The sequence below is a fragment of the Dermacentor variabilis genome, chromosome 5, assembly GCF_050947875.1.
Source record: "Dermacentor variabilis isolate Ectoservices chromosome 5, ASM5094787v1, whole genome shotgun sequence".
Taxonomy (NCBI): domain Eukaryota; kingdom Metazoa; phylum Arthropoda; class Arachnida; order Ixodida; family Ixodidae; genus Dermacentor; species Dermacentor variabilis.
In genome coordinates this window covers 111,393,272-111,407,375 of record NC_134572.1, presented here as the reverse complement: position 1 = coordinate 111,407,375, position 14,104 = coordinate 111,393,272, and the positions used below count along the sequence as shown (strand labels likewise).

General features: G+C 43.8%; 1 protein-coding gene across 1 annotated transcript in view; it reads left to right on the top strand.

The window, feature by feature from the left end:
* LOC142583617 (sperm-specific sodium:proton exchanger-like) overlaps positions 1–14,104 on the top strand; it is a 38,827-nt gene that overhangs the window by 19,930 nt on the left and 4,793 nt on the right. The window contains exons 12-17 of the mRNA XM_075694108.1: positions 154–366; positions 3,524–3,661; positions 5,758–5,883; positions 9,381–9,476; positions 11,051–11,230; positions 13,227–13,364. Coding sequence (XP_075550223.1) covers positions 154–366; positions 3,524–3,661; positions 5,758–5,883; positions 9,381–9,476; positions 11,051–11,230; positions 13,227–13,364 — 891 coding nt within the window. The remainder of the gene's footprint in view (positions 1–153; positions 367–3,523; positions 3,662–5,757; positions 5,884–9,380; positions 9,477–11,050; positions 11,231–13,226; positions 13,365–14,104) is intronic.

The following is a 14,104-nucleotide window of genomic DNA, read 5'->3' as shown; positions in this document are numbered from 1 at the left end:
ATTTATCCATGTATGTAGGCCGTTTTATTTTCTAATACACGTTTTTTCTCCTACGTTGGCCAAAGGTCTGTGCCACGACACACCCGCCTCTTACTGCTTGCATAACTTGTCGGCCGAGTTGCAGTTTCTTTCGCTCTCATTTCCTGCGCACAGCGTTTGTTGGAGCGCATGGCCGAAATCGCGCACCGCTACCTCGACGCCAGGATCTACGATGCGTACGAGATCGGCCACGCCATCGTCACCGGCGAAGAAGAAGTGCAGCAGAGCGTCTGGAAGTTCGTCAACAACGAGAACATCACGACCGAGATCCGCGAACGCGCCACGCTGAACCGCCTGCTCGTGCTGCGAAGGCTTGTCGAGATTCAGGTGAGATTCAAAGGCGTGGCGCTAACGTCACGCCTTTGAGCATCGCGCTTAGCATTCCAAGGCAACGCGGACTTCAGTAACGTAAGGGGAATTTCTACTTCTCGCTGGAAGAAACAGGTTTGCCGGAACAACAAGGACTGTACAGTTGCTACGTTGCGGCATGTCGCGCTCCTTCAGAAAAAAAAAAGATTTTGTCTGGTTTCTGAACCGAACTAGGTGAGCGCGGAAACTGAGGCCTGTCAGTGCTGCAGGAACAATGGAAGTAACGGCAAAGTGGTGTGCAAGTGTGTCAGGTGGTTGACGACAGTCCAATCGCGCGCGGCTACCGCGGTCGCGGCGTTTCCTGATTGCTTCGGAGGCACTCCGCCTGCAATTTGACAGGCGGTGTTATTTTGTTAACGCCTCTAATCACTCTAAACTGGTAAGTAGAGCGATTGCTTCGTGCGCCATTAGAGCCGCGTTAACAAAATCTTGTTCGCACATGGCGAAGAGAACAGCGTAAAAGTACACTTACGCAGGCTACTTTCAGCGGCATTCTCGAGGTTTGTCATTTCATCAGTTTGCGAAAAATTGATGCAAAAAGTAATAAATAAGCAGGACCATGAAATACCAGAAGGGCAAAGAAAAAATAAATGAGCAGCACTTATGGGCACAAAATTTCTCATGGGCTAAAGAGAATAGCGTCGCGATATGGTGTCGAGGTAGCCCTATCAGCCCCTTGGAAGACTATACGTATCTGCAGCAAGACGGACCAACGCCTTAGCGGGACATCAAATAAATACAGATGGTGATGCTCGGTAAAACTTGAAAAGAAAAACAAATTTTTGAACTGCAGCGTTGGGGTCGTTAATCGAATAACCATATCGTGCCGCCGCAGCTATGTTGGGCAAACGGGGCGTTGCATGAACCAAAGACTAGGGAACACAAAAAATGATCTAGATAAAGGAAGAACTTCTAACCTAGGGTTACACTGCAATCGTTGCTGATGTAAGCCTCAGTTTAAAGATAGATGTGTGCTGGATCCCAATCACGAGAAGGGAACGCGAAAAATATTAGAGGCGTGTTTTATTAAGAAATTTGGAGACAGATGCGTCAGTTAGCCATCAGTTGCTTTACACGATAAGGAGTTGGCGCTTTTGAGCGTATGCCAACACTAATCTTGCTTTGTTTTACTGCTGGCAAACATGCCGATGTGACCAGTGTCTCTCACACTGTGATAACATTATCACCTTGCGTATATACATACATATATATATATATATATATATATATATATATATATATATATATATATATATATACATATATATATATATATATATATATATATACGTGTTTTGTGATCAATAGATTCAGTTGGTAGTCAGCGCCCGTGTTGGCGTCTTGCAATCCTCCCTCCTTCGTCCTCTTTTATTCTTTTTTTTTTCGCACTTCAGTGCTTCGCGCTGCAGAAATTTTGCACCATAGTTTAGATCAACATTACTAAACCAATCGGTTTAGATGTCGGTGGTGGCCTAGAGTGCCGTTTCTCCGCGCTATTTTTCTGCCTTCTGGTTCAGCTTCTGAAAATTTATTCTTCCAGTGGTAACACAGTTTCAATGTGGTACAGTTGCAAACTTATTTACGACTTCTTTCACTGTTCCATGGGAGAAGGTGGCCGAAACTGCTACTGTTACCTATACAGCTTGTTTCAGAAGTTCTTTTTTATGCGTTAGCATTAGGAGTGGCAAAGTGGGAAAAGTGCGCATGAAAGCAAGAGAAAGAAGTGATTATACATATATATATATATATATATATATATATATATATATATATATATATAGGGGTTTTCTTCAAAGTTCAGCACGCTGGACCCGACGTAAAATACGCAGGAAAGAGACGACGAACTTTTTGGGAGACTTCTTTTTCTTACTTAACGTTTTCGGCTGGTGGACCAGCCTTCGTCAGAGTACAGTAATATATATATATATATATATATATAGGAGCGGCAGGATGTGTGTCGAGTGAGTTCTAGAACAACACCTGGCAATGTGGATGGATCAGGGACCTCAGATACTTGCGACGCAGTGCTAATGAACGTCTTTCGCACGCACCGCCGCTATATCGCCGCTGAATCTTTAAACTGGTGAGGCGTAAAGCACGTGTTATGATAAGAATAGAGAAAGAATAAAGGGAGTCCAAGCTCCGACATTACGCAACCATTTCTTCATATCTATTAGTAGCAAGAATTTGCACAGCATTTTTAGATATATATTTACTTGTACTCAGACATGTTAGCTTAAACTATATGAAGAAATCTTGCATAACATTGTCATTATACCTGCACGTATCTGTTACCCTAAATGCTTGTTAGATATGAAGGCGAAATCTGCAGGCTACCCAAAGCCAGCACGGAGGCTATTCAGGATGACGCATGTTGGCAAGGCCTACATACATTCGCCATTTTTCTTTACACTTTTCATGCGGCTCCAATGACAATGCGCCGGCACTCTCCGTTGCCCGAACTAACGATGGTTGTCTCAATGTAATTGAATGGCTAAATGCTCTTTAGAATGACCCCGAAAATCACGTGATGAATGACCGCGAAAGTCAAACAAAACGCGAACAAAAGCCTGCCGGCACGTGCTCTGTCTGCAGGCCTGGCTATGCGCTTACACGCACAACTCTGCTCACGCTGAACAAACGATGTTACCAATATTGTCTACACAGAAGCCTAGTTCCACTTTCGCATTGTCGCCCGTTGCCTATTTGCACAATATCTGCAATGACCCTGTATGTTTAACAAAAGTTGACAAACTATTATTAAATGGGACAGGGCGAGACACACAGGACAAACGCCGTGCTACGTAGCCCATAAAGGCGCGTGCGTCGGCGACCGTTTGAGGAAGTAACGTACTGCAGGTGTGCATCTAGCTGATCAATGCAAAAGGCGTCTGTGTTCCACAGCATTCACTGCGATTTCAGAGTTTGAATTGCTTTATCCAGATACGCTAAAATAGCGTCCGCATTTTAATAGCCGAGCACCTTCTATACGACAGCCATCGGTGACCAATACCAACTTTAGGGCCTGCTTGAATTATGCGATTCATACCAATTCTTCTCAAATACTTGTGTCAATTGCTCACCTTCCGTTCCTGTGGTATGTGCTGTATTCCAGTCTCGCTTCCCGGGCATCATGGTGGCCTTTCGCAGTCGCCAGGCAAGCACCACCATCTTGGACGACGTCGCCAGGAACGTAGAGGAGCACCAGGCTGAAGGGCTGCTGGACAGTGACTCTGCCTACGAACTGCGCGCGGTTAGCCTATACCACTATTCGAATGGGGCGCATACGGCAATCATTATTAATTCATGACCGCATCTTACCACTACACTTGAAACAAAAATACCACGTAGGCTCTATCAAGGAGGCAGCCGCAGTGAGTCGTGTGAAACGTCTTGTGCGCGCTGCAGACAGTGCGTGGATACTAGGGCACGGAAATGGCTTTGCCAAATGCACGACTTACATTTATTCGCCTTTTAGAAAGCTTTCACGTGTCTAACTTATGTTACAGCTCGTAGGCGTCTTGCGGTTTAATTTTAGAATCGTGCTCGCTCCCTATTCGTAATGGTTCGGCTTGTTTTGCAGTGAGTGTTTGAGCACTACAGGGTAAAAATATGGACCCCCTACTGGTGGTGCGCGATGGTGCTCTGCGCCTCTCGAACCTGCGGCAGTCGTAGATAGTTGGGGCTCCTGCGCTTGCCTCAATCTTTCTGCGATTGCACGTCCTACGGAGACGGACACGCTACCCGGTGGCCCAACGGGGTTGTGTATTCCTCTGTATTGCTGCCCGAGCATCTTCACGCCATTTCTGTGCCATATGTGTCGAAAGCAGTGGCGCGATAGCTGAGCAAGCGTGAAGTTTCTGCAACAAATCGGCACACTTGTAGGCAGTATAACTCCTGATGTGCACCGGTTTGAGTTTGATAGGTTATACTTACTATTGCAGAGCGATCCCTCTCAAACGTGACCACTCCTGCTACGATCGACAAAAGTACTGGCGAGCCGTGTGCCTCTCAACGCTGCGTGCGAGACTAAATTTAGTCCCAGTTACGTCATGCACGGCGCAACAGTGGCGCCATCTGCGCATGCGTCACATGCATGATCGAGTGATCGCTTCTTTTCCTCTACACAGCGATACCAAAGCAAGGCGCGTAAGTAGTATCGTTGCAATGATATGCGTGATAATGGGGCTACATGTTTTCAATAGATGCGGTTTGAACAAGCGACCCTATGCTGACCGAAATGAAAGATGTTTCACGTCAAAAAACAGCGCGTACAATAATTGTCTCCTACCTGTACTAACATAAGGCGAAGAAACTCGGGGGGTTAACAAAGAAGCTTGGGATGCGAAGCAGTGCGCATCAACCGATTGAACGAATAATGGCGGAACGTTACTTGCCCCCCCCCCCTCGAAGCCTTGCACGCGACGGAAGGCGGCGCGCTTCCTTCCCACTTTCCTCCGTTGCGTGCGCGAGATCGAGCCGCGATCACCAACTGAACCTACCACGCTTTCATTCGCACATATAACGCACGTCTCGCGGCGACGATTTTATCGCCCTTAGACTTTATACGGAACCTCACGGCGAAGCCGACGCCGACGACAGAAATGCGCCTGGAGTGTCCTTATAGTTTCTATTGCAATAAAAATGAAATTGGGAATGAAACAATTTTTGATAACTCAAAGGGAAGCTCTTTTCGAAGCGAGATCATGATGCCTTAGTACGCGTACATATAACGCGAGCTACACTGAGGAAGAAGCATGTGCATGCTGCGGTAAGGCACCATAAGCGAATCGTCCACGCATCTGTGTATACGTCAGTTGTGCAATAGTTTAGCGCAGCTCCGCGCTGTAACACGAGTAGCAATCTATGCATAATTCACTAGTTAATTGTTCACTTATTAGCATATAAACGAACCAGCTTAGGACACGTTTTGAAATTTACGAACTGCTGTCGGTGACTTCGCAAGGCACCTATAGGTCTGAGGCTGACACCAGTTTCTAGATTTGTTCCCACAAACTGCGGGACGAAATGCGTTGACCTTCTAGATAAACTGGTTCTTCACTGTTGGTCATCAAAACGTTTTGCCGCAATTTTGACAGTGCTTGTCTCAAAACTTGGTTAGTTTCGAAACTTCACTGCAACTGCACGTGCCTCAAGAAATCGCCAGCTTCGATTCAACAATTGCTGGTTCTCCTATGGGATTTGTTAAAAGATGCATTATTAAATTTTGCAAGCTACCTAAATATTTACCCCGAGCACTCTCGCAATTAACGTTCTCCTCTTCGAGTAGTCTGCCCCGGACAGTTAGTTTAGGCAGTCTGCCACACCGTCGAATCCCCATTCTCACAGATGCTGAAGGCACGACGCATGCACGTCATCGCTGGTCCCTGTAGCCTGCCGACCAGCTACAAGCCCATCGCCATGCTGCGCGTGATTCCCTGGATCGACTCGGACAGCGTGCGGCAGTTCCTCGCGGTGCGTGGTGTGGCGCTACGCACTGAGTCTTGCTTGCTCTCGCTTGTTTCGGGCAGAGTCGGCCTTTGCAACAAGTCTGAACTCTTCGGTTGCTGCCCGTATAAGAAACGTTTTCTTGCGGGTGGGAGAATGTCTGATCACGTGGTATTTATGATTTGTGACCATAAATTCCACGCTAACACGATGCCCAACCTGCCCATCTTAAAACACGTGCGCCACCCTAACAACTCTCTTGATAAGCTGAAAGTCACGTTGCTTGAATCTGTATTTCGTTAAAGGTATGATATAGAAGTCCGTGAATCCCTTCTTATCTATAAGTTTGATACAGTGGCGTCTGGTTTGAATGAAAGCGCAGTAAAATTGAGTTACCTGTCTTCATAGCCCGTCACGTCTTCCCTCGTTTGCCTTCTTTTTATAGCGCGTCACTATTTTTTTTTACTATCACGCCAGTATTTTATCGTTATAGTATTTATGTTTATTTCAGATATCTTTTTTTTTGCTTCGTAGCATAGCACTTATTTGACGACGTGTTCTGTTATTACCTGACAATTAATTGCCTTTCGAACTTCACTTTTTGTGCGTATCGTCGCTTTGTATCTTCAGATGATGTTTGCAAACGCTATCTGTTTATACATGTATCAGCTATTCTTTACAACAATTGATACCCATTTTGTTCACCCATCTTCTTCGTTTTTCATGTGAACATATCTTCATCCTGTTGATATGCAGGTCTAGATGAACTGCACTTATGCCATACATTGTAGTCTGATGGAGGCCGGACCCCGGCCGAAACGTCAATAAATCGCTTCATACACGCGTCTACGTCACTGTGTATATTTGCCACTAACCAGAAACGCTTTTTTCTGGCGTGTACATATATATATATATAGATTTCATATCACTGTAGAGATTTCATATTTACAGGAAATATGGGCTACTTTATGGGTGACGTGTACGTAAAGTTTGACGTCTGTGCGTTAATTATGGGTTTCCGGAATAATTCCTCAATATTCGCCTTCCAACTTTTATGCTTTATACGAGGAATGCAGTTCCTGTTCTTCTGTCTCCTCCATAAAATATGCGAGGCACGGTATTTATATTTCGTCAAATGGGAAGCATGTTGTAAGTGACCAACAATGAATGTTTCATCTGTGTAGGTTAATTATAGCCTTTGTAGAAAGTTACTTCATTCAAGCACTCCGGAGTGTCAAGCCACCCTTAACCGCAATGTTTCCCAGAAGAGTCATAAAACAACTGTACAAGACACCAACTTCAAACTCGGTGAAAATAAAGGAAATGTTAGTGTTATTGCACGGGTGATATACTTTAACCTTTCTGGCTTATTTAGAATTGTTGTGAATAATTACTGAACCCTAGATTTTTTTTCTATTTTGATGCGTCCTGAGGCGTTTGTGGTTAGTTTCTCAGATGTCCTCAGTGAACTAAAACGAACACTTTGTTCATATTCGATGAAACTAAGGGCCGCGTTATGGCTGATGTGTAGGCAAAACTCAGACAGGGTGGGTGACTTGCGGGATTGGCTATAAATTATGTATACAAACACTCCGAAGCGCTGTGAATGTATTTTACAAGCGGTGCATAACCAAGCCCTTTGGCCTGACAGAACCACAATTGCCACGAAAACCAAATTTAGTGATAGTGCCGGAAACGCTAAGAAAATCTGTGTACAAAGTTAAATGCATGTGGAGAAAATACAGCCTTTGTAAAAAAAAATTCCTAATGAAGTGTTCGAAAGTGTCGCGTGACCGTCCTTAGATATGTTTCCAAATGTCCCGAGAGAACTCTACGTTACACAACGTTTATATTTGATGGAAAGGGGATTCATGCTAAATTTAATGTGATCTGAAACCTTAAGGTTCATGACCTTATTGAAAAAGTTCCAAATCATTACTGAACCCCGGTTTTTGCCTTTAGTTTCATGCGTTATACGAGGTTCGTAATATGTTTCGCCGATGTCCTATGAGAACTGAATAAAGCACCTTGTTTTCCTTTGCTGCGAATGAGAGGCAGGTTACGGGTATGTGCAGACGAAGTTCAAAGTGCGTGGAAAAATTATGGCCTAAATTAGGTGTACTAAATACTACATTAGGTATGCGAGCAGAGTAGAGTACAGTAGGTCACCAGCAGTCATGGAGGCATTGCGTAATCAAATAGTACAGAAAGCATATGTTAATATCTTGGGAAATATTTACGGAGATTGCACAACTGCTTTACTTCTCCACAAGCAAAATAGAAAATCACCTATCAAGAAAGGGATTAGGCATGCAGGCGAAATCTCTCCAATGATATTCACTACATTCTTAGAAGTATTCAAGCCATTAGACGGGTAAGGCTTAGGAGTGAGGATCAACAGCAAATATCTAAGCAGCCTTCGGTTTGCAGATGACATGGTCTTGTTCGGCAACATTGGGAATAAACTGCAAAAAATGACAGAGGACCTTAACAGAGAAAGTCTAAGAGTGGGGCTGCAGATTAATATGCAGGATACAAAGGTAACGTTCAATGGCCTGCTAAAATAACAAGAATTCATGATCGCCAGTCAGCCACTAGAGTCTGGGCAGGAGTACTTTTATCTAGGTCAGTTACTCAAAGGAGACCCTGGTCATGAGAAGGAAATATAACAATCCTGACTGGGAGCTTACCATTGTCGTTGAAAAGAAAAGTGTAAAATAAAAGCCAGTGTTAACATACAGAACAGAAACTTGTAGGTTGACAAAGAAGCTCGAGAACAAGTTAAGGGCCGTGCAAAGAGCGATGAAACGAAAATGCTGGGCATAACAGCAGAAGACAGGAAAACAGCGGTGAGGATCAGTGGGTAAACTGGGATAGCCGATATTCTATATGACATTAAGAGAATTAGGTAGAGTGATGCAATTAGGGAATTTTCAGGCACAAGTTATAACGGGCTGTCGCAGGACAGGGGTTATTGGAGATCACTGGGATAAGTTTCGTCCTGCAATGGACATAAAATAAATAGTCTACTGATAATGACATATGGAAGCAATACGGAGCGTTATAAGTGTGTTTTAAGATCAACGCAGGGTTTACCCTCCTACCCTGGAGAGACTACCAAAGCCGCCAAGATCACATCCACTGAAAAGTGGAGGAATATATTGACCAATGTTCTGGTAAAGTAACATGCGTGTGGATAAATTGCTGCCTGTGTGAAAATTTCTTAACAAGTGTTCGATAGCGTTATGTGCGGGCAAGTTCTCAAATGGACCTGTCATATAGGGACAACATTCTAATGTATCCGATTTGATTACAGGAGACTGAAGTTCTTATTGCGACTGCTCGAAATAAACACCTTCGCTGGAAATAGGTTTGCGATTCTGCAAGGTGTCACAAGTCTAGCGTCTTTCTTTATATATATATATTAGCAGCGGTCAGTAAACGTTGAAGGTCGTTTTCACTACTAAAACGGGTATTTTATTGAAATCGCCAATTTCTTATACAAGGCCCTGCCCTTCCTGCAGATCCAAATTCGCCCGGTCTCCTACCCGCCCGAAGCGGTCATCGTGGAGCGAGGGGACGAGAACCCGATCTTGCTCACTTACTCTGGAATCCTTAAGGTACGCTCGTCGTTGCCGTATACACTGAAGCCCCATTCGCGCCTCTGTACCAACGAGGTTTAAAGAGACACTACAGGTAAAAACAACTTCAGCGTCAATAGTATAACGCCTGTGTAAAATACCAAAACAGCCACTCTTGCAGTGACAGAAGGCAATCAAGCCAGCACACGGACAATAAGAAGACTGGATGCGACGCTCCCCTGAAGCCGTACCATTCTGCCGTGACGTCATCGATTTGATGTCGTCAGCTCGGACCCAGTTAATCTTATTATCTGCAAATGACCAGATCGTATATTGAAGGAGCCAAAAAATAAAATTAGAGTTCTTCGCGACAACATCCCAAGAACGAGAAAATACACTGACATCTGTATTGACATCTGTATTGACATCTCAATGCCTCACACTCAATGACACAAAAATAGAACTTTCCGCTACAGCAAGAACATTGGGTGTTATCTTTCATGAATTGATGCTATGGGACCGCCACACCGATTACTTACGAAATAAACTTAGTACAGCGTTAGGTATGTTGCGCAGATGCCAGAGGCTACTACCAATACCACAGAAACTTCTGGTTTATAACGCACTATTTGCTTCTCACATGCGCTATTGTAACCTCGTCTAGTCAAATAGTACTAAGAAATCATTACGTAATTTAGTTTCAGTTCAAAAGAATGCCTTACGTGCTATTTCAGACTTGCCATAGAGTGCACATACGCGTGATATATTTCGGAAGTTTAAAATTTTACGAGTAGACTACCTTTACGAGTATCAACTCATGTGTTCTTTTAAACGTGACATGATTAAGGGTACTAATCATATAAACATCGCGAACTTGCAGCGGAATCCTTCTTTTCGCCAAAATCGATACACTGAACGCTGGGAAGTCCCGCGCCCTCGGACTAACTATGGCCATCAAGCACTCTCCTACTGTCTTCCCTCAACACTTAACAAATATAGTCTAAGTGATGTAAACATACGTCATTTATCCAAGACCACATTACTTCAAAAATTTCTGTGAATGTTAACTTTTTGGTTTGTCGCTTGAAAAGTATTTCTTTATTATTTCAAAGTTGTCATTTCTGGTTTTCTTGCATATATGTATGCGTATATGCATGTGTATATGTATATATATGTATAAATGTGTGTATATATATGCGTCTGTGAATATGTATACATTAACCCTGCCACAAGTATGCACAACGAATATCTTGCCGTGTTGCTGCCTGTTGTTCATGGGGAGGTGGGACTAGTCAAGCAGCCGTTATGCAGCTTTTATCCTGCAATCCCTACCGCTTTGTATCCATCAGTGTACTTAGGTGGTAAAATAAACTTCTTCTTAACATCCTTGACGTGGTGCTGACGTAACGGCGCTGGAATTTCGGCGCAAAATTAGAAAAAAAAATATAATCCATCCTTTATTTTCCCTTCCGTTAAGCGAGTTCTCAGCGCCAAAGTAACAAAAATTTACTTCTGAAGGAATACTCTGCCCGTTCAGACTAATAAAGTACTTAGTGTCCCTCAAATGTAGCGCGAAGGGGCACTGCTCTTAGGTGCTTCACCCGTGCTCGCAGATCGAAGGCGAGTTCAGGAACCCCCGGGACGGCTCGCTCCCGAACTCTGTGTCGCGGCTGTTCTTCTACAACGAGGGCTACTTCCTGGACTACGTGAGCGCGCCCGCCTGTCTCGGTGTGCTGGGGCTGGTCACCGACGAGCCCTCCATCACGCGCGTGGTCGCCGAGACGCAGATCAACGTGAGCAACAATGCGAACGGCGATTTTGTTTAAAACTATGACTCCAAGAGTGCAGCTTCACACTGTAGTTTGTTCAGTTACGAAGTACATGCGCTCCGTTATGTGTTTGTGCCGTCTACAAGGCTTAGAAGAAAAAGCTTGGTGAAGTTCGCGCGCAGACGGAGGCCGTTAGCCACTTAACTGGCAGGGAGTTCCAGCCGAATCCCTTTGATTGATTGATTGATTGATTGATTGATTGATTGATTGATTGATTGATTGATTGATTGATTGATTGATTGATTGATTGATTGATTGATTGATTGATTGATTGATTGATTTCACAGTACCCTTAAAGGACTCCAATAAGGGCTTATTAAACAAAGGGGTCAGGGCGAAGATGGGGGAGAGGGAGAAGGATAAGAACTAGAACTTTTACAATAACATTCATGCGCTTGATAATAGTGCTTGCCTGAGCTCGTGTCATGCGCAATGTTTCCCCTTCCATTCTGTGCATCATTATTCTTTACGGATACCTTTTCTTGCGACATTGATACATCCTTAGTGCACAGTACGAATACGCAAACAAAATGCAGCACATGAGTAGCACAAAATAAGAGGCACTCTTTAATGTAACGCGCATTATAATAAAAACACTTACCATATAAACTACTTCATCTCATCATGGCGTCATACATACGCCGTTCACCTCTACCCATAAGTTAAACTCCAGAAACAAGCAGTTCGCATTATTAAATTCGCTCCACGGTTTTCACCTTCCTTTCCAACTTTTGTTGCTTTTAATAGTTTGCCCTTGTCTAGTCTTGATTTCTATAATATAGGCATTATAAAGTTTTTTAACGATGACCTCACTTTAGACATTTTCCCACAACATGCGCTCTCTAATCCCAAATTTACTCGCTTCGCTATCCATCGTAATTTGATCTTGCCTAGTATCCGAACTAATTATGGTAGGTGCACTTTCTTCTTCAATAACATTTTGGAATAGTTTACACACTCGTATGAAATCTGTATCATCCTTGCATATGTTTAAGAAAAACCTGAAACAATTTCTGTTTTTGAACTATAAATTATCTATCAACCAATGAACGTTATTCATGCATTTATATAGCTATTTTCGTTTTGTACCATATATGCTCTCTTTCGTTTGCTTTGCTTTCTTTTACTGTGTAGGTTTACTCGTTTTAGTTGCACAGGAGGTCCCGCCAACGGTTATCAAACCTTCAGACCTCCTTCTCTGTATGCACAACTATGCATCATTCCTAATGTACGTAATAAACTTGAATTGATCTGAATTGAACATGCTGTATATAAGGAATAGTAAAATCTGCAAGTGTCTCACAAGTTCCCCCCCCCCCCAAAGCAAACCATCCCACTAAATAAAGGTGTTTCGCGGCAAAGAAACGAATATATATATATATATATATATATATATATATCCTAAATTTGTATACGTCGGCTTCGCAGTGGTAGTGCTATGAACTGCATATCTACCAACAATACGTGCGCATGTGTAAAAATAGCACGTAGTTCACGTAGAGGAAATTATTGGCATCTACCTAAGGTATATAGTCTCTAGTAACAAAGAATAGCGAGTTCTACACAAGAAACATGAACGGCTAACGCTTACTTTATTAACCATCTAATTGAGTATTCCTGTATCAATGGCTGAGGTCGTGACTCCTATTCACGAACTATTTCGCACGAACTGCCAACTGCCATGTGTGTAAATCCAAAGATATTCCTCGTATATACGTGGATGCAATGGTCTCCTTAGCCTGCTAAATGGATCTTCTATACCAGAATCTTCCAAATATGTTACTTTGAACCTTTAACAGTCATCACGGTGAAGTTTAGGCCTACAGAAGAAGACATCGCGTGTGCATGTCTTAGAACGCAGCGTTCAGCAGTCGTAGATGTCGTTCCGTTCCGGCATCACGAGGACTGCTTTGCGCTGTCGGAACAGGTGAATGTACTCTTCCTCGCCCTCATTACGCAGGCGTACGAGGTACCAAGGGAGCGCGTCATCGAGGCAATAGAGATCTTCACCAGGCCTCCAAGCTTCCTTTATCAGATTTGGTCTTACATCGCCAGGATCATTGCCTTCATGGTACTACAGAAGCAGCCGAAATACCAGGTCAGTAACAAAGTGCGGCTCACATTACATTCGTTGACAAAAGCAGCTTTTCTAGATGTCATCGAGAAGGCACAGTTAAACCCGCTTTAGTCGCACGATCTGCTGTCTACTACAGCCGCAAAATATAAATAAAAAGTCGCAGAACACATAGTGTCTCTGCGTGTATGTGTATATATATATATATATATATATATATATATATAAAGTGCGCTCAGCCTTCCCCTGCGAGGAGCATATACAAGACGCTATTACAGGAAACAACGCGCCATCACAGGGGCACTTTCGAAATCGTGCTCTTGACTGCGAAGTCATCAGTATGTCATCAGCAGCAACGAGTCTATAGCATATCCTCGGTATGCTTTAGCATACTATCGTTAATGTTGACACGCTTTCTACAGTTTAGCCGCCGTTGCTGCAGATTGCGCAAGCAAGAACCGCGAGAGCATTGTTGTTTACAGCAGGACCGGTGACAGTGTAATGGTACGTTTGTAGCGGTGTGCTCAAACATACAGGAACAAACGAAGTAACAAGCACGTCGCCCGCTCTAGTGATCACTGTTTCGCCTCGCCTCTCTCGCTTCTTCCCGACTCAGACGTGGCCCCTGGACAAAATCAGCCGGCGGCTGGAATCCTTCCTCCTGCCCGACCTGGAACGCTGCTCGAAATTCAGCCTGACCGCCGAAATAGAGGACGCCATTTTGATACAGGGCACCGCCCTCGATCCCGAAACGCAAGATAGTT